Source organism: Tauraco erythrolophus, chromosome 7, assembly GCF_009769465.1.
Source record: "Tauraco erythrolophus isolate bTauEry1 chromosome 7, bTauEry1.pri, whole genome shotgun sequence".
Taxonomy (NCBI): Eukaryota; Metazoa; Chordata; class Aves; order Musophagiformes; family Musophagidae; genus Tauraco; species Tauraco erythrolophus.
In genome coordinates this window covers 23,100,498-23,121,710 of record NC_141471.1, presented here as the reverse complement: position 1 = coordinate 23,121,710, position 21,213 = coordinate 23,100,498, and the positions used below count along the sequence as shown (strand labels likewise).

At 39.3% G+C, this 21,213-nt stretch overlaps 1 protein-coding gene across 2 annotated transcripts in view; it reads left to right on the top strand.

Moving 5' to 3' along the window:
- Window positions 1-443: 443 nt before the first annotated feature.
- Window positions 444-21,213, top strand: part of STAM (signal transducing adaptor molecule) — a 36,519-nt gene continuing 15,749 nt past the window's right edge. Inside the window, exons 1-5 of one of the 2 annotated variants that reach the window (XM_086614687.1) lie at window positions 444-471; window positions 12,331-12,415; window positions 20,048-20,123; window positions 20,211-20,306; window positions 20,854-21,000. In XM_086614687.1, coding sequence (XP_086470813.1) covers window positions 12,348-12,415; window positions 20,048-20,123; window positions 20,211-20,306; window positions 20,854-21,000 — 387 coding nt within the window. In that variant the 5' untranslated portion in view covers window positions 444-471; window positions 12,331-12,347. Of the gene's footprint in view, window positions 472-889; window positions 1,111-12,330; window positions 12,416-20,047; window positions 20,124-20,210; window positions 20,307-20,853; window positions 21,001-21,213 lie in introns of those variants that run through there. The other variant, XM_086614688.1, reaches the window with a different exon arrangement.

Below are 21,213 nucleotides of genomic sequence, written 5' to 3'. Positions count from 1 at the left end.
CCTGCCCTGGAGCGGTGGGGCTGGACCGGGGGGCAGCCGGGGCGCTGCCGGTACCTCCCGGGAGCCGGGCGACAGGCGAGGCTGGTCCAGGCGGGGCGCCCGCCCGCCCACCTGCCGAGCCCGGCGAGGGCCACGCACTGCTCGGGCTGCGGTGCCTGCGGAAGCGGCCCGGGGTGCTCTCACGCCGCCTAGGCGCCCTCCCGGGCCGCTGTGCCGGGGCCGCCCGGCGGCGGCGGGGCCGCCCCCGTTTCCCAGCATGCCGCGCGCGGGGGGCCGGCTCCCCGGCCCTGCGCGGAGGTGGTGGCGGAGGTACCCCGGGCGGGAGGGGGAGGAGCCGCTGCTGCCTCCGCCGGCGCCGCCGAGGGCTGCTCACTCCGCCGCCGCGCTGCCGGGAGGGGAGGGGTGGCCGCATCGCGCCCCCGCGCCCCGCGATGCCGCTCTTCGCCACCAACCCCTTCGACCAGGATGTGGGTGAGTGGTGTCCGCCGTGCCCCGGCCCGGCCCGCCGCTGCCGCCTCCTCCTCACCGCGGGCCGTCGGCCCGCTGCCTCCCGCCCCAGCCCGTTGCTGCTGAGCTCGCTGGCGCCTGCCTGGCCTGGCGTGGGGCGGGGAGCCGGGGGCAGGAGCGGCGGTCACGGCGCGGTGGGGAGCGGCCGGGCCGGGGGCGCTTCTTGGCAGCGGGCGGCGGGGGCTGCGGCCTGGTCGGTGACAGCGCGGGGGCGGCGGGGGCTGCGGCGGGCCCTGCCTGGCTTCAGCGCGGGGATGCCTGCGAGACAAGCCGGCCTGCTTAGCCGGAGTAACGTTGGAGCGCAGCAAAACAAGTGGTGAGAAATGCTTATGCTGGAGGGCTGCTGGAAGGATGGAGAGTAAAAAGCGCCATCTACAATTGCCTCACAGACGGGCATGAGAAAATCGTCGAAGCGTTTTGTATTCGGTGCCTAAAAGTGAATTCCAGTGGGAGCTTTTTTTTTCCCTTTCAAGTGAAAATTGACGTGCCGTGATCGGGTTTCATCCGCACCTGGCTTGTTCCAAAGCCAAACTAGATGGAGTGGAAATGTCTGGCTTTTACTTGACAAAAAATACGCTTAATGCTGATGTGTCCAAACTGAAGGTAAAAATAACATACAGGCAGTTAAAAATTCGTTTTGCACGTCTGATTTGTGATTGTGTAATATGGTTTATCTCCTACCTGCTGCTAACACCTGTTGTACTTTGAGTGATAAAAGCTTTGTCTGGGGAAAAGCATGACATAAAGAGACTTTTTCTCATGTTTGGATAAGTACTCCCCACAACCACCCTCAAGTATTTTCTTGTAGCAATATAAACTGTGTTTCTTGGAACAAATTTCTTTAGTAGCCTTATACTAGCTGTAGCTTTCAACTGCAAATGCTTGTTTCTTTCTTAATGTTTGTCCAACTTCACAAGTCAGAGCTCCTGTTTAATTCTTCCGACTCTTAAAAAAACAATTCAAAATTGTTTGAAAAGTATGTATCTTTTCTGGGGGAAGGGTTAGTGCATAAAGGAAAGACTATGGCACAAATTCTGTATGTATGTTATCAGGAATTCTTAGTCTGTTGCATCTTAATAAAGCATAGCTTGTTTTTTCTTCCCATTTTGAACAGTCAAGAACACTTTTCTGCTGAAGACAGCCCTTCAATTTATAACTTTCTTGGTGGCAAAGTTGACAGTGACTTATTTTGAAAAGTATTAAATAATTTTTCCTGATTGTTTCACTGTCTTCTAGTGTAACTTGGCAGTTGAAAATGAGAAAGAGATTGCACTGCTTGCCAATTTTCGGTGGACCATTAGAGGATTGAAAAGTTGGTAATATTATCTGAGAGAATGATTTGAACTAATAAGATTAAAAAGCGATAGCTGAGGTTCTGGCCAACGTTTGCTTCTTTACTTCCTAAGGCCACTGTCTGGCAGTGAAGATCAGACTGCTTGAGCGGGTTTCTCCAGAGCTAAGTCTGATAGATGTGCCTGTCAGCGCTGTAATGCTTTCGTAATGAAGGGTGGGAGCACCCAGCTGTTACTTTGGTGGATTTTTATTGCTATTTTCCAGGTGGAGGGGATGCCAACACCTTACCTGTTGTGCTTGCCTAGTACGATCACCAGTAAATATTTTTCAAAAGTATTGCTCCGTATACTGTATGAGCACAGGGAAATAATCACTCAATCCCAAGTTGTTCTTGGAAAAGCAGATAGTGGGCAACGGGCTAATTTTCACCAGAAAGCATAGCCTCTTTCTGTTGGCCCCTTTCATGGTGTCCTGAGGGAGATCAAAGAAGCAACATGTTGTTCGGTTGGTGGCAGCCTACTTTCCGGAGCCTACTGCCTTTATCCATCACTAAACTGGATTCATGCCAGGTAGACGGGAATGATGAAGTCTCGCAGAAAGCGTTCCTGGGCCCTTCTTCCCTGAGGCCCCTTGGGAATGTGCTATTATCTGGATGAACTTCTTGGCAGGCTTCGTAAGATAACGTCAGCTGTAAAGCAAGCTCTCATGTTCTCGGGAAACTTCCAAAAGTTGTCAAGCAGTAGTGTTATTTTTCTATTCTTTTCTCAGAATGAAAGTGGAGTGCTCTGCTTTTGTTCTTCCCCAGCAAGAAAGTTTTCTTTTGAAAATCAGATTCCTGAAGCAGGAACACAGTCAAAAGCTATGCTTAATTTCATATGAATTTGGATATTGGTGTAGTTGATAGTATTGCTGTGATAGCTGTGTATCCTTGTGTGCTGGACAGCTAACGAATGCCGTGTAATAGTTGGAAGTGATTTTGGAACTATTTAGGATGATGGATTGCAGAGGACACATTTGGAACTATATTGTTTTCCATTGTTTTGAGGAGCATAAGTATCTCTAAGTTCAGAAGGAGAAATTTCTCTGTTTGGTCAGTCATCAGCATTTGGCTAGTCCTGTTAGCATGCTCCTGCTGTGGGACTTGGTCATCCATAATAAATGTCCACTTTGTACAGAGATTTTTGAGGGTTGCACCTCTTCTTCAGTTGCAATTGGCAAAGAGTGTTGTTTAAGACTACTGTTAAACTAATAATACTGAAGAATGCTTTAAGCTGCCCAGAGACTTGAGGAGGTAAGCCATTGCCATCCTCAAAGACTCTGAATCTCTGAATGAATCCCAAATAGTTGTTGTTTTCTGAACTCTCTTTTTACCATATTTAGGAATATTTCAACAGGAAGGGATGCTAATCAGTGGTGACACAAGTCAGCGCGAATTTTCACAATCAAGTGTGGGAACCTTTGACAATGTATCCCAGTAAGGAACATAATATGGGAATTTAACAAAAGAAAAAGCCTTCAAGACACTGGACTGCTGAGGTTTTAATTAAGAGACTCTAATTCTCCATTTAAGGAGTTAGAATTAATGGTGGTATTATTAGTTTAACGGAAAGTCTATTTCTGCCGTATTTCACAACCTTAATCATAAAATTACTCCGAGAGAATTGTTCCCGAGAAATGCAGGTTTATCTGTGAGTTTGATGCAAGTGAAATAATGATGATACGTGCTTCAGGAACCAAAAGACTGTCTGCTAATCTGTCATGACAAGCTAATTAGTAATGTAGCGGTGGTTAGGCCAGGTTTGATGGAGAACTTACTGCTGAAGCAGTTCTGAAGTGTCATTTAGATGTTATCTCAAGAATAAAATCTGTAACTCTGGACTCAGTGTAGTGCATACTTTATTCTAACTTGATGTCAAGCATTGTAAACTTAATCTATGTTGTGAAAAGAGAACTGGAAGAATTTTTTACTCCCTGCTGCAAGCTTATTATTTCTGAAGTTTTATAAGCTGCAATAAATACAGATTCTGGTATGAGTTGTCGTAAAATCACACATGATATTGAGAGCAGGTGTTTAAAAAGCATGAGGATTTTTGCATGATTTTTCGTGCTTATGCACAGCAAGATGAAGGATAAAGGCACTTCTTGCATCTGCCTTGGATGTTAGTCTAGTTCTAAATGTGGCTAGTGTAATGGTTTGAGACACCACAGGAGTGGGAGGAAAGAAAAGATTCAGGCTTACTACTTACAGTAATAGGAAGTTAAGCAGGTAGTTTAGTAGTGTAGTAGAACGGTCAGCTTGACGCGACTTGCAATGATTTTCCCAAGTTTAATTAACTATAGCAGTTATTGATCATTTTATGCTCACAGCTCTTGGGATATTTAATAATGTGCATGAATTACATATGACTGTAGGTACACAGGGATGTTAAGGTACCACAGCATAAAGTTTGATGTATTGGAATGTAAGAAATGCTTTGACAACGATTCCCATGGTACAATTTCTTGTAATAAAATACTCTTGCTATTTAAACTCATTGTTCTTTATCCCCTTGGTTAAGCAATGTCTTCAAAACCATCCAATTACATATCTCTCTGAACTGGGCTTTTCTCTATTTAGGCCAGGTTTGCCAAAAGGAGGGAAAATTGTTGCGGATTAGATTCTTGACCCCAGATAATTATGGAGACTGAGTTGTCTTCTGGCTGCAAAGAAAGAAGAATGTCAAGGATTGGTTCAGCTTGTCATGAGGCTGGTCCTTTTTGCCCAAGTCGGCCTGCTGCTTTTTTCATCATCGTTTCACGGAGAAGATTAACTGTGAGCTAACAGAGAGGCTGAATAGAAAATGTGTGGGAAAGAAGCTGTAGCCACCCACCGTTTCAGTTATTTATGAATGTTTATATGAAAAACAAGAACTTCTTACTAAACATACCTTTGATGTATGTTCTCAGTGAAAAATGATAGCGCTGACAGAATAAAAATGAGTGGAATACCCCTTCCGTATAATAGCCAACAAGAAAATCTTTTTCAGTATCCCTTTCTGAAAACGAATCACCAGACTTCGATCGAGTTCAGCTGGGCAATTTGAAGCCAACGTAGTATGTTCCATAGGCAAAAGAGTTTTTGTAGACTGTGCTTTCCTGGTAATTCTGTTTTCTTTCCTCCCAGGAAAGAGTTGTCATTTTAAGTGCTTCCCCTCATTTCAGCTGTGACAGTGTGCATTATAATATCAAAATTCGGAAGAATCAAAGTAGTTCTTCAGCATATAAAATCTGTTCCTCTAGCTGATAAAAATAACACTGTATATTTGATGTGGAAAGTTAAGTCCCTTGCTGATCTTCCTTCTGAAATGCCGCCTCTACTGTGGCTTGGTTTGTGGGGCTCTACAAATAGATCCTGGCACTGTTTGTTAATATAACATGCCTGTGATACACCTTGTTTACAGAGTAATCGTAATCATGCTCATATATCTCTGATGTGCTCACCTTCCTGCTCTGTTGTAATATTTCTGGGTGGAAGGTAGTTTGAGTTCTGTGGATCTGTTAGAGTTTGCCATAAGACATCGAAACATCGAAATTATTTTTGCCCTGCTTGTCTTACTGTTGTTTTTAGCATTGTCTTCCCAGATCTTGAATCTTTTTGTCTTCATTCTGCTCAGCTTACTGAGTTGAGTGATGTCTACCTTGGGTAGGCTGCCTCGTGCACGGCGAGATCCTACATAGTCTTCTGAAGGAATGAGTTGAGGTGGCCTCATGTCAACTCAGTCACCGCTGCTTGCTTTGCCTTGGATCAGCTAGCAGTGCTTTCACAGGACACCTTCTACGAGTGCTCCCACAAGGACTTTTTAGGACTACTGTAATGAGGATACCGTTAAACTGATGAAGTTGGTTAATAGCCCTACTGAAGTTAATGGTTCAACAGGGTATTCTCGTTTCTTTCTATGGTGACATTGCCTGTGATAGAGGTTATTTTCAGTCTTGTCTAAATGGAATCTGGCTGGATGTAATCCTCTGTGCGGTTCTGAGCATGCTAGTGAAGGACAGAGTGGTTAATATTAAAGTGTTTTTTTTTTTTGTAGAATAGGCTAACAAAAGTGTTTGAACATTTTATCTGACAGACAAAAAGAACGAAATTAATTACTTTTAACTTCAGTGATGTGGAAGGGTATGTAATCAGAATTTCTTGACGAGTGACTGCAAAAAGAAAAATTTGCAATCAGTTTCAGTCTTTCAGGACTATTTATATTGAAGAGATGAAGTAGTTACATTTATATTTTTACAATGCTTTGGAATTTTAGTATTTACATTTATATAGAGAGGGGGAAAGTTATTTATTTAGCCTTGGGAAGAAAACAAGACTTTCAGTGGTGGAGGGGGCAAGAAGGCCAAGGGGAGTGTTGAATTCTTTGTTAATTCTGTGGTGTTTACATTGATATAATGGATTTTCGAGGATTTTTTTATCATGCTAGAAACTGGTTGTAATTTTAGTCTGTGAGTGAAGACTTTCTTTAGCTGTTCTTTTGAAGATTTTCTGTAGCCATTCTTTTCTTTGTAACTTCAATTACTGAGAACTTCCATATTTCATTTTAGAGATGTGCAGCTGCGGAAATGGAACTATGTCCATGAAACCTTAGTTTAGTAAAATATTCCAACAGGGTTTTCTCATATTTGTTTTAACTGCTTCAAATGGTGTACGTTTTAAGTGTTGGATTTGGGGGTATTTTGATCTGTTTTTGTTATTTCTTGAAATTCTAGGTAGTTTTATCACCTTTGAGACTTTGTAGCAGAAAAATAACTCCATTCTAAGATTGGAATTTTTTTAAAATAAACTTCAGTAAAATCTAAAGCTTAGCAAGCTCAAACCTGCCAAGACTTCCCTCTAAAAATATTGTTAGCAATGGGTAGTCTCCGAGTTTTCTGCCTTAAGAAATGCACTATGCTAGTCACTGCAGTATCTGAACATTGATGGGAGTATTTACTCTTGCAAAATTCTGATGAGGCAGTAAAATGCTGTTGTTAAGATGCAGGACAAAGGCAGAGAAGTCAAGTTACTACCACATATTTGCATGGAAAATCTGCAGCAATATTTATATTGCTCTTACCACCACCTAAACAGTCAACCACTAAGTTCGACAGTGGCTTTTCTCAACACCTACTATGTTTCTTCTTTCTAATAGTACTTTATAAATCTGATGATATATTTATTTTAGGACCATTAGAAATTATTAGGAAAATATTTTTTTTTCTTCTGAGAAAAGTTTGCTGCTTCTGTCCTAGAATGATCAACTGCAGTTGTGTTTTGTATGAAATAGGGAACTTTGAACAGAATCACAGTGCAAATATTCTTGCTTTGGTTATAATTTCTAAATACACAAAATCAGAGGAGAAACCAGAATTTTATCAATGCTCCAAGCCTTCAGGTTTGTGTACATTGGAGGGAAATGGGGCCTCAACAAAATTAATGAACTTTAGAACACAAGGAGGGGCTGATTTATTTAGAGCCTGTGTATTTTCACCACAACCAAAGTAATGTAACTCTCATGCTTAGATCTTTCTGGGCTGGCTTCTGACCAATAGCTGTAATGCTGTCTCCTGGGTCTTTGGTGCAGTGTTTCAGTGAGACTATACAGCATTTTTACTGAGGAATGGTGTTTTCTTTGGAAGGCAGATGATGTTCAGGTTTATGTAAATTTTATTCAGAGGTTTAGTTGAAAAATAAAAGGAGATAGAAAATATGTTTGGAACTATTTCAGCATCTAGATATTTTATTTGAATGAGATTAAGTTCTAGAACTTATTGAGAAATTTTGAAGTTACACACTCAGCTGAGATTTCCATCAGAGGAGATGCTTTTTTGCTTCAGAACACTTTCTTAACACTTTCTTAATTATTTCTTTTATATGTGATTTATGAATATGTTTGTGCAGTTGAAGCACCATTTCTGACTCAGGAGTTATGAAGCTGCAAACTGTTGGTCACTGAAAGGTGTGTTGTAGGGAAGTACAGCTAATGCTTATCTTATTCTTTTTTTTTTATGTTTTCCTAGGCATCTGCTTCTTTAGGTATACCATGTATTAGAGACTGAATGTTGGGCAAGATGGAATTGGTCTGGCTCGGTATGCTTAGTGTTCTGAATACAGAAGTATAAAGGGAGAAGCTTAGTGATCCCACTCTTTGTGCCTTGCAAAGTGGCTGAAAAATGTTACATATTGGTTTTGTGGGTACTGCTTTTGTTTTAGGAATGAAATAAATTGTTGAAGTTATTTAGAAAGATATTCTTATGTTGTACAGAATTGTTATTTATTGTTGTCCAAAGAAGCCATAGATTTAAGTATTCTTTTCCTCTGAAATGAGAGTGTTTACCACTTTGTGTGTCTGTTTTTGTGAAATTAATTGTAAGAAAATAATTTTAAATAACTCCTAGAAAAATAAAAGTGAAAGTTGAAGACCTGTAATAAAAAAAAAAGGAAAAAAGCAATTGTAAAATTTGAAAAGTAGTAATAACAATCTGAGGCCATGTAAGATTTTTATAGTCTTGCACTGATGAAAGTTACTATATTCATTTGTAGGCCTTGCTTGTGCTAGGAAGACAATGCCTTGAATTTGAGTGGTTACAGCTTTATGGGAGAGAGCCATTTTGGAAAACTAGAGACAAAGTTCCATCATGTATACCTCTGCATCGCGTAGTCCTGTTTTCCTTTGTGTTTGACATAGCATTAATAAGTTTTAAAGAACACTGATATAATGAAGAAGCCGACGCTGTCTGTAAAAGTTGTTTTAACAAAGTCTGAAGTGTTGTCTGATCCTGGCTTGGCATTCAGTAAGTCAAATAAGAATTTGTAGCAAGGAAGAGGTGGAGGGATAGGTTCTGAAGTAAACGTTAATATTGCTATGGCAGAATTATTTTCGATTGGAGATGGAAGATGAAGAACATTTCTAGTCTAAGTTATTTTCTGTTTCCTGTGCTGACCTGCCCTAAGACTTTAAATACAAATGTCTGTTTTTTCCTCCCTATCGGAGCCCGTTTTGGTACTAAGATAGAGTCTGAAAGTGACGTTTCAGCTGTACCTGAAGGGCTGGTAGGGTGCCAGCAGCTATTCAGGGTCAGCAAATACTGAATGCACATAAAGTTTTTTTTTGGCTGTGAATGTGTGCCTCTTGTTAGAACAGAGAGCATTCATGGATTTTAAGCGATAATAGCGTCAGTACTTTAACTTAAGTAACTTTAAGTCGTAATTTTGTCTACAAAACACTGATGCAACATAAGAATTTTGTCAAAGCATCTTTGTTGCTCCTGTTCTCAGAGTGGTGAAAGGTGATAGTCACTCGCTAATGCTCTGACAGAGACAGTGGCCTTTTTTGTGGCCAGCCAATGTCAGATAGTGTACTGCTAACATTCACAGTATGCTGTTAACTGCCCTTGTTTGAGACAGAATTTAACTAAAACTCTAGAGGCAAACATTTTTTTCTCGTGTTTTATCGTTAATTTTGTTATCCAAGGGAATTAACGTATACTCACTGTTACAGAAGACAAAGTACACAAGGAAACTGGGTTTCAGCCTGAAATTTAGTAAGAAACTATCTAGTATTTGTTGGTGGAGGAAATATCCTGACTAACAAGGAGGAAGGTGTTATAAGTAAATGGTGGATTTTATACCCAGTTCAACTTTGAAGAAGGAATGTATCCATGACAAAAAACTTGTAATTGTGCTTGTGGATAAATTTGCAAAGTATTCTTACTGAGGATTAAAATGAAGGTTATAATCAGCGTGGTTGATATGGATCAGGGATTTCATCAATCACCATCTTATTTTTAGTTTTAGCCAAACTCTTTAAGTTAACATAAAAGTGTGGTGTTGTTTTAAAACCTTAAGCATACACTATTTTACTTTTTGGTTTGTAAAAGACGTAACCGATTGCCATGCCGTTTCTCTCTGAGGACATTGTGAGGAAAGAAAACTCAATTGTTGCCAAAGTACAGATAGCTGTCTGTTGTGCAGAACAATGGAAAAGGTCGAAGTTTCGGTTCCATTGGTTTTCTCAGCTCAGACTGCTGAAGGATGTGCTAACGGAAGTACAGCGTTAGGCAGGAGTGAACAGTGTGGGTTTGCGAGGCTGCCTGTGAGCTCTCAGCCTGGTGGGAATTTAGGGCTCTGGAGAGCACCTTGGGGACACACTTTGACTGGAGCTGGTCCAGCTCCAGCAGAACCGGCAATGAACCGAAACAGGGGAGTCCTGGAACTAAACTGCCTCTGTGTGGTCTCCTTTGTGTGTCTCTGGACTGTGCTCATCAGCTGTTCTCCGTTTTGGTATCGTCATGCAGGCACGCCTTCAGCTCAGGTACAACTCCACGTAGGCTCCGTGTTCCACTAAAGCAGTTGCGACGCCTCGGACTTGAGGCTGTCTTTGGAAGCAGTACAGCTGCTGTGCTCCTGGACTGTGATTACCGAAGGCTGTCTTGGCCTGTGATGCCTCTGTGCAAGGCGTTCAGTTCAGGTGTCTTGCCACGTGTGGCACAAGTATTCTACCTACAGATGACTGACAGCTGGATGTATTAAAATGATAAATAACAAGCAGGAAAAGTGTAATGCATAGTTTTGCTGTGAGTTTTTCCTTGCCTTTTGTTTGTTTCCCCCTATCTCATTTGCTTATATGTATAAGGTATCTCCAACTAAACAACAGAAATTCTGGAGTAATGAAACAATGTTAATTGATATAGGCAGAGTAAAGTCTCATTGCTCTGTTCTCATGTTTTAGCATTTTTATTTGGCATGCTGAGTGGATTCTGCCATTATGGTGTTCCTCTCAATTTTTGCTTCACAGTTAACATGCTTCCTTTATGAAGAAGATTTAAAAATCAAGAATTTATCCGATTATTAGTTATACTAGTCCTAAGTGTGATTGAGAACAATAGTAGAGTGAAAGAAAAATTAAGTGATTGGTTGATCAGCTGGTTTATCTTAGTCCTAGATGTTAGCATGGTGTCTACCCAGAATTTTTCATATTTTTGTTGATTACGACCATTTTTTTTGTAATCAAATAAGTTTTCTGATTCAGTTTAGAGAGCAGAGGCAGTGCTCTTTTCCTATGAGAGAACATATAGAATTGTAACTAACTTCCATTTAGGATTTCCCTATACTGCTTTGCTGTTTTCCTTGCATCAGGCAGTACAACTGATGTGTTACCATTCCAGTTCTATATGGCACTGTTTAATTTTTCCTCAGAAATGCTTGAGAGCACATAACCATAGAGTTTTGCTTTTCTGCATTTTTGTTCTGAGTTAAGAAACTAATTAACTGTAAGCTGACTTCAATTTGTGGGACATAAACTCATTCATAAAGACAAGCCATCAACTTTAGGATGAATAATTCCTAATAACTTTTGGAGATTAAATGTTTTGGTTTGTCTTTCTTTTTTCTGTAGTCTTGCAAGTGCTAATATGGATAATGACTCTTTCCTGGTTGATAAGTTTTTATAGGAAATCTTTGCTTCCTTTCATAAAACTGAGTAGTCTGAGACGTTCTCTGAGGGATGATGCTCATTGCCGAGACATATTTTGTGTTTTATAGATTAAGGGTGAATATTAGATGAAGCAGGGATAGGAAACAAAGTTCATGTACCATTCTGTGCCCATTCTCTTTCTGTTTGGTGAATAATGGCAACTGTTTGTGCCTTCCCTTGTGCTCTCCATCCCTGATCTGATCTGTCAGTGTTTAGATGATTTTCCATTCAGGTGCAGTGTTAAGGCTCAGTTTCCTGTAACACTGGTATTTATTGTTATCCTCTGTGTACCTAAGCTTTTCTGGAGGAGGAATAGGCAGGGAGTCTCTTTTATTTTTTTCTGGAGTGGAATCTATTTGTTCTCCACCTACCCTCTCTATTTCTTCACTCTTCAGCAGGGACTTTTCTTGTCCTATTCAAAAGATTTGGAAGAAAGAGTTCCATTGGCTTCCAAGAGATTAGCTTTGGTTTGGCAGTTTCTATAGCTGAAAAGAAACAGTGGAACTTATCATCCAAAGCAGACATGAGAATGGAGAGATAAAAGTTTAGTGATTATTAATGAATTGTTGAATCCTCCTTGTTGAGTTGTAATACGTAGAAAGGAAATGCAAGACACAGCAGTTTAGTGTCTGAGGAAGTGGTAAATGCGGTTGTATCTGACTTTGCAAAAAATGAACTAATGCTTTAGGTATTCATATCCTATTAAACTTTATAGTTCCAAATGGAAAAAAATATCTGTTGGTAGCTATACTACTTTTGTCATGTTCTGGTTATGTCTTTATTATGTGGGAAAATAACCCCTCAAAATATATCTGCTTATGAGTTTAAATTCATGGCCACAAATGTACATTTGAAAATCAAAAATAATTGGGTATAACAGTTTTAATATATGAATTTATTAAATACAGGAATCTGTCATACATTTAACAATATACAAGAGGCAATATTGCAACATCTTTGTTGACAATTTTGTTAAATTCTTTTATCTTTTTTTTTTTTAATTTGTATTTTGATTTACTACTTCTTCATTCATCAGAGAAAGCAACCAGTGAGATGAACACTGCAGAGGACTGGGGCCTCATCTTAGACATCTGTGATAAAGTTGGACAGTCACGCACAGGGTAAGTGACTTCAGAAATTTCTTCCTCAAACTTTTTAAATTTTGTTGTTTCAGTCTCATACTCAGATTAGAGAAATGAAATTTTTGTTATCTTGTATAGACTTTTCCAACAGCTCAATTTAACTTAAATTTATTAAAAGTAAAATACATGAATCTTCTGCTCAAATATTTTGCATTTCTTCCTTTGGAGATACTAGCTGATCTGTTAAGATTAGAACTTGCGTACAGCAGCTTTTCACTGATGTAGCAGAATAAATAAACTGATATGTTTTAGCAGTGTCACTGTAAACCCAGGAGACTTCATGAAGGATTTTTCTTACAGAATCATTATCTAGGTTGCAAGTGACTTCCAGAGGTCATCTAATCCAACCCCCCAGCTTGAAACAGGTCTGATTAGATCAGGTTGCTCAGGACTGTGTTGAGTCTTGAATGCCTTCAAGGTCAGAGTTTCCACAACCTCTATGGGCAACATGTTTCAGTTTTGCAGTATTTACTACCCTCACAGTAAGTAAGTAAATGAATAAATAGTCCTGCAATCTGGTTACAATTTTCCCTGTTCCAGCTTGCCTGTTGCATCTTGTCTTATGACTGTGCGGCTCTAAGAAAGAGTGGCTGCATCTTCTATGTATTCTTTGATTAATTAGTTGCAGAGAGCAGTAAGCTCCCCTTTTAGTCTGCTCTTCTCAAAACTGAGAGCAGTTCTCCATCTCTCCTTCTATATGGCTCTCCTCTGACCATCCTGGCAGCCCTCCATTGGACTTACTGCAGTGCATCAATATCCTTCCTGCACTGGGGAGCCCCAAACTGGAGAAAGTGCTCCAGAAGCAGTCTTACAAATGTAGAACGAAGGGGAAGGATTGTTTCCCTGGGCCTGTTGGCTGTGCTGACCACTTGTTTGACCCAGGGTGTGGTAGGTTGTCTTTGCCGCCAAGGCTGCACTGCTGTCACCCAATAGGACCCGCAGATCCTTTCCTGCAGAGCTGCTTTTTAGGTGGCCAGCTCCTGGCCTTTGCTGTTGCAGACCATCCAAAATTCAACACTTTGCCCTTGTTCTTGTTGAATTTGAAGAAGTTCAGGTCTGCCTGTTTCTCCAGCCTGTCCAGGTCTCTCTGAGTAGTAGCCCTGCCCTCTAGTATATTGATTGCTTCCCCCCAATTTGCTGTTGTCAGAAACGTTGCTGAGGGTGCACTGCCTCCCATCGTTCATGTTATTAGTGAAGTTGCTTAGTAGTGTTGGTCACAGCAGATGTCCCTGAGGAACCCCACTAGTTACTGCCTGCTATCTGGAATTTGCACTACTAGTGACAACTCTGAACTTAGGAGGCGATCCATTTTTCCACCCACCTTATCCTGCTTTTATCCAGCCCGGATTTCACCAGTTGGGTGACAAGGAGACTATATAAGCTTCAACTGTTTGTCAAAACTTTGCTAAAACCGAGGTATGAAGCATCTGCTACCCTTCCGTTGTCCTCACCACCAGACCACGTCTTTGACACAGAAAGCAGTAAGGTTCTATGTTTCTTCCCCTTGTTTTGAGAAGCCATTATCTGACATGAGAGCTTTGATAAATGTGTATTTTGAAAATGTGATATTAAATTAAACACGTCTTAGCAGGGGCCGCTAATGCTTCCATTATTGATTCTTTACTGAGCTCTCTTATGGACTTTATGCAAGCAATTGTTTTTTGGACGTGAAGAGTTAAAGTATAATTTGAGGTAGCAGATAAAAATTATGGTTTAAAGACATTATTTCAGTGTGTCTGTAGTGTTTTTATTCGGTGTAGTATTAAGCTTTGGAGATGTTTTAAATACATCTTCTCCAAGCATTCCTTGTAACAATTCAGGTAAGGAATAGCCTCAAAAAGGGAGTTACGCCATTGCTACTGTTTAGTGAAAGGCTTCTCTGAGAATGACTTGGATTGCCTTGTAAAACTGTGGGAGACAGCGTGAGATGCCAGACAGCAAATTCCCACTGGGACTTTTGTTCCGAAGGACAGGTGTGCAAATAAGCTTGTTCATTGGGATTAGAGATGGTCTCTAGAGGAGTACTTATAAATAGCATGGCATACTGAGACTTCTGTGCTGTTGTAACTGTAGTTAACAGCTGGAAAGTCGTTAATAATGTTTCATACTAGTCTGTATATGTAAAACTGCATTTCTGCTCCTTACTCATGTTGATGCTGAGCCTGTAACAATAACCATATTATTTAAGGCTTCAGTATTCTATTTAATCATTGAAAGCATTTCCACAGGCAAGATTTAGTCTCACAGCAACTTAGCCTGAACACTGCTCAAATGTATGTAGCTGCAAGAGACAGCTGCTTGGGAGCACAGACAAAGCTAGAGATCTTCTGGTAATGTGCAGCTAAATTTCTCTGGGACGGCTGGAATTTCTGTTATAAAATGTGGTTGGTTGGTTGTGTTTTGTTTGGGGTTTTTTGTTTGTTTGTTTTGATTTTTTGTGTGTGTGTGTGTGTGTTTTTAATAAAACAGTGTTTTAATCCTGGCTGTGACTTTAACCTTTGTAGTATTTACCCTGCTTGTAATAGGCTGCCAGCTGACTTGTTGCTTAAATTCAGATTCTGTTAAAACTTGCTAATAATGAGTTTTCTTTGTTTTGATGGATTATGTCATGCTATAGGAAGGTAAAGCAAGACAAAGCTCCCCATTAAGAAGTTTAAATGAGCTCTGCTACACCGTTTGAAATTCTCCTGCACTTTAAGTTACGGTGGCAAGGATGGGAGTCTTAAATGGGATCTGCTGTAATAGTTTAACCAATTTTGGTCCAACACAAGCTGCCTGTTACTGTTCTTGGCAGACATCTAAATTATAAAATCTCTGGTTTAGGGGTTTTCTTTGTACCAGTCTGTAAGCCCGACTGCATGGCTGCAGCATTTTAGATGTAGATTGTCTTACATATGAATCCACAGTAGACCAGAAGGACTGTTCTTCATTAAATAGCACTTTGTGTCCCACAGTGTTATGTGGTACGTTGTCTCATTTAGGTCTGCCAACAACTTGTTTGCGTCCAGAGGAATTGTTGGAAACCTGTTATGCTACAAAGGTGCTATATTTTCTCTTAAGATAAATTAGTTACAATTCAGTAACAGAATTGCTACTGTTAATTTTTACATTGCAGTACCTTTGTGTCGCTCAGGAGAAGGCTCCAGGCTGCAGCTCCAAAGCAGGTTTATGCACCTCCAGCACCCAGGAGGAAATGCCCCACCTTAATTAATTACAAATCGGTATATATAACGTGGTTCGCCAGATGGGTCAAGGCTATTGGTCACTTGACCATCCACCTCCCAGAGTGGCTGGCTGAACGCTACGACACCGATTTCAAAACAACTTTCCCAGTGTAACAAGCTACAGGTGTTTCTCAGCTAGCCTGCATGGGGGAAGAACTTTCACAGGATGCTGCAGCAGCTGGAAAATTTCTCTGCTTCTAGCTTTTTAATATCCACAGCTTTGTTACAGAGAATCACCAATAGCTACAAGTTTTATCTTCCTTTAGTTCAACCAACTAAAACAGGTTACAGCATTTAGAATTCCATTGAATCTCTCTCTCTCTCTCTAAGATTCCATTGAATCTTTGACTATTTTCTGTATTTTTTGTGAATTTCAAAATCTAATTGATTACAATTGATGCCAGAAAATTCATAGAAAACACTGAAAAGACAGTAAATTCAGCAATATTTTCAATAATATGGCTTTTTCACAATAGCATATATAAAGTATTGCCATATGTTTTGCATATCAGGTTATTAAGGTGATCTAAAATTTGGCTAACTGTGAGAAAATCAACCCTTTTTTAAATCTCTGAATTTGTTTTAGGAACTCATACAGCTCAGCAGTTGCATATTATGTTGTTTGCATCTCATTTTTTTTGGAATATTGGTAGTTCAGTGAGCAAGTTGCCTTTTCAACATGGAAACATGATTAAAACGAAGGTTTTACTGTTAGAGGCAATCTTATTTTTTTCTGTTTTTGTACAGCATTATTGAAAACTTTCTTATTTTAAGAACTTTTATCATATTTGACTGATATTTTAAATCATCTGACTACAGGAAAGGTATAGAGTTTTGCATGGTGTTGGTTTTCTGCAATGAAAATGCTTACACAACTGAATCTATAGGTTATCAGCTCTGAGTAAAATTACATTATCGAATTTGAGCGATTCATTAGGCAGAATAAAAAGGAAAATTAAAGGCCACATGGTATATTTTAGCATGAAGTGCTCTTCCTTCCTCAGTCAGTTCAGTGCTAGCCAGTTCCTGAGTCTAATTCTGTTTTCGTTTGGCTTGGAGATGGTTGTACCATTTCTGTTAACTTAATGAGACAAATCAGTCTTTATGTTTGAAAAAAAAAATATTTAAATTTCAGTTTTCCCTCCAGACAAGTTACTTAATAAAAATGATGGCTGTAAAAAAATGAAGTCAGTGACTGGGAGAATACAGCAATGGTTGAGAAAATAGAAGTGTTCATTGCAGCGCTCTCTGTTGGGGGTGGGTAGTGAAAAACTGTCGTTGAGAAATGATTTGTCTAGATTGCTGCTTGCCTAACTTTGTCCTGACTCTTTATGGATTAATCACAACCTCAGTATTCTGGTTAGCTGATTATTCTTTGGTTGTTTTTGTGCCTGTTCACACAAGAGAGAACAATAAAATTGCTCAAGAGTCTTCCAAACTAGCTTCTATTCCCGCTCCCCCCCCCACCCCAAGTTACCCATCTCAGTAGCATTTTACATAGTCATTGCAGTGCATGTCTAATAGGCTGACCAGGAAACTTTTTGACTAGGTGTTTCTAAAGGAGCAAGGAGGAAAATTGGGTCACCTGTGTAGTCTTGAGCCCCACAGTCAATTACCTTAAACTGCAAATGAACAATAAATTCCTGAAAATACATGAAAAGTTTTGCACAGATTAGTATTTTAGATTCCAGTTGCTGTTAGTTTTGTCTTTGTTAAATAAAATATCATAAAATACATTATTTTTTACTTTCTAAAATGAAAAGCGAGATTTATTGTGAGTGATTTCTGGGTATATTAGTATATAATACGATAGCTTCTATTGTATCTTGCCCTATTTTCCCTGTACTGGTTTGTTATTCGCACTTACTGTGCTACCTCTGAAATTTTGATTGTAGAATCATTGGAGCAGAACTGCAGCCCAGTATTTGTATATGGTCTGGAGACATACCTGATAAATAGATAGAATTCTCTTCTGGTGGGGTGCGTTGTCTTCTCTCCCATTTCTGCATAGTGCTTCTCATAATTTACAAACTAAATTGTGTGATGAATTAATGTAAAGTAAAAATAAGGATTACAATTCTGTCTAGAATAGGGATTCTTAGTCTATGTGACTAAAAATTGGTAAGCCAGGATTTTATTTTTTTTTTGGGTGTGGATACAATCAAATCTTTTTTTTTTTTTACCTTTTCCAAATTGTACTTGACACATGTGGAAGATCATTTGGCTTTGAGGCTTTCTTGTTACTTTATTACTTTTTAATAAGATTTTGGATTCCTCAATAAAAAAATCTTAGGCTAATAGTCCTGTTCCTCAACTGCTAAGCTCTTGATCCTGTACCCTACCTGTATAAACACTGGCTTAACAATTAATAGACATGCACTTTTTTGTGCTTGTGCTCATATCGCATTGGTAGTCCTACTCCTAAATCAAGGGTTAAAAAAAGCAGTTATTTCTGAAAATTTTAGCATGTATCCTTTCTCAAATAATTAAAGTGAACATATGAATAGTCTTGGATAACTAATAGATAAAAGGCAGTGCTTGCCTTATAGCCTTCATTTGTATTAATTGGTTATATAGAAGTATACACTGAGTGATAAGTAGTCTTGCTGTATGACAGCATTTTCTATAATTAGTACTACTAAATATGAGGTGGACGTTTCTGTAAAATGTAGACACTGCCAAATATAGTATAGCCAAGCAGTGGTGTAACTTATACCTAAGTTTCGTGTTAGTTCTTGGGTATCAGTTCAATAGAAAAATAATTTTGCGTACCCAAAAAAAAAAGTACTCCAGAAATGCATAAAATCTCTTAGTTTAAATTTACCTTCTCTTTTCCTCTTTCCCTTCTTACCCTCTTTCAGGGTTATCTTTTTGGGGCTATTCAATGGTATATGCTTGTACACCCATGATAATTCCTACCCCAGCCTCGCTCAACCTTCCACCACGTTTAGAGCCAGAACAAAATAACAAAGTCACACAGATTTTAATATGATAAACTGTGTCTGAAACTCCCATTCAAATTCTTTCTTAAATTTCTTTATTTCTTTTCACATTATTTCTATCTACCACAGCATAGGTAAGACTCAAATTCTTTATTTAGTTGTTTTGAAACTTTTATGTAGAATGTCTATCAATTTTTTTAATACTTGTTGATTCATTGCATATCTTCTTTATAAATGTTAGTCTGTAAATTAAAAGAGACTCTTGAGTAATGTAGTGGGAGGTAATTTTTAAAAAAAGTAGCAAAAGGGTGTTGGTGATCAGTATGTAGGTAAATGTTCTTACGTATGTATGTGAAATACAGAGGAGTAGGTGCATGGACTAGAGAGAACTACAGTTCTCTAATTGTAAGGCATTTTATGCATTTCTGGAGTATTTACAGTAATCCTCTCTGACTACAAAAGGTAACGTAACTTACTGAGAGGTTTTGATAGCTAAGAAGGTTAGCAGTCCTACAGATCGAAGTGGCTACAACTGTTAATGGTTGTCGTGGTTTAGCCCAGCCAGCTCACTCACCCTCCCTCACTGTGGGGGAATGGGGAAGACAATTAAAGGGGGAAAGGGAAGCAGACATGTGGTAGAGATAAGAACAATTTAATAACAATAATTTATTATTATTATTATTATTATTATTATTATTATTATTATTATTATTATTATTATTATTATTATACAAGTGATGCAGGGTGTAATTGCTTGCCACCTGGTGACCAAGGCCTGTCCTGTCCCAGCAAACAGTCCCGAAACAGATAAGTCCCAACACTGCAATCCCAGACGAGCGAGAGGCCCAAAACCAAAAGAGAATGAACGAGACATGAAGATAGCACTCTGGGAGTCCAAGAGAGCCCTCGGAAGAGAGAGTTCCTGGAAGCCCAAGAGCTCTTCTTCCCGGTCAACCCTCATCTATATACTGGGCATGACGCTGCATGATATGGAATACTCCATTGGCCAATTTGGCCCTCAATCCTAAGACAAAGTTTAAATCATAAGGGGAGTTGTGGACTCTCTATCCCGGCTGTGCTCCCCCTCAGCCTGTTGAGCCGGCAGTTTTGCACACTGGCAAAACATGAGAAGCTGAAAAGTCCTTGATGTCTCGGCACCAACTGTAAGCGTCAGTGTGCCATCAACATTCTTCTCATAATGAATCCCAGATCAAAACCAAAACATAGAGCTATTCTAACTGCTAAAAAGAAAAACTTACTCTGTCCCAGTCAAAACCAGGACAATGGTATTAATTTATTTTTTTAATGTTGTATTTACAAGCTACTAAATAATTTACTGATGATATTCAAGAGAGTTTGCTGTTAGTGTTGTCATGAATTGTCATGTGTGCGGTAGGAAACGTTTATTCCATTACTTTTTTTAAAATCTGTCCTGTGTTTTTTAGGCCTAAGGACTGTCTCCGTTCCATTATGAAGAGAGTGAACCATAAAGATCCCCATGTTGCTATGCAAGCATTAACAGTAGGTTCTTTTTAATGTAGTGCTTTTCCTTCCTGAAAAGTTATATTGCAAGAAATCTTCTCTGAGTTTTAATCTTTCTTTCTTTAGCTTCTAGGAGCATGTGTATCAAACTGTGGCAAAATCTTTCATTTAGAAGTCTGTTCAAGAGATTTTGCCAGTGAAGTAAGCAATGTGTTGAATAAGGTAATGTATTGCATTGATTTATACAATTCATAGAAAAGCGAAATCAGACAGATAATTGGGGTAATCTGAAAGTGAAATGGAATCTGCTTTTGGAAGACTGAAAATTTGGCGGCAGGGGGGAAGGATACAATATGACTGGGAAGACTGTGGCTGTAAGAGAGAACTTCCTGAATGCCACTTGACGCTACAGTTACTTAGGGATTCTGTTTGGGAGAGGTGGGGTGTGGTGAGTTAATTTATGAATATACAAATTCATTTTCATGTTAAGTAAGAGCAATGAAACACTAAATACAGATGTGGTGAAATGGAGATAATACAGGGCCTTTACATAACCTTATGTTACTTTAGTTTGGGCCTCCTACCTATTGCACTAGTACAAACACCATGCTGGTGTGCTGTTCTCCATGTCTAATAAGGATATCCCTTAGTGTTACACTTCAAAATAGTGTCTATATAGTTAATATTGACAGTAACATGAAATTATTTGAAATTAAGGAATTAAGAACAGATTCATACATTATTTAACTAGCTTCTACTGTTCTTGCAGGGTCATCCAAAAGTTTGTGAAAAGCTCAAAGCCCTTATGGTGGAATGGACTGATGAATTCAAGAACGACCCACAGCTTAGTTTAATATCTGCTATGATAAAAAATCTGAAGGAGCAAGGAGTTACTTTCCCAGCTATTGGTTCACAGGTATATTACATTTTGTGGTTATTCTTAAAGGTTATCGCAATTTTTTTTATCCTCAGTTCTGTATTTTACAGTTTGTAGTCTTGAATTCCATAATGTGTTTGGCAAACAAAATGAAATCTCTCTTGTCTTAATAAAACATTCCTGTGAGGGGTGAAATGCTCGATTTACTTTAGATTTTTATATTGAATATAAAATGAATATGCAATGTGAATA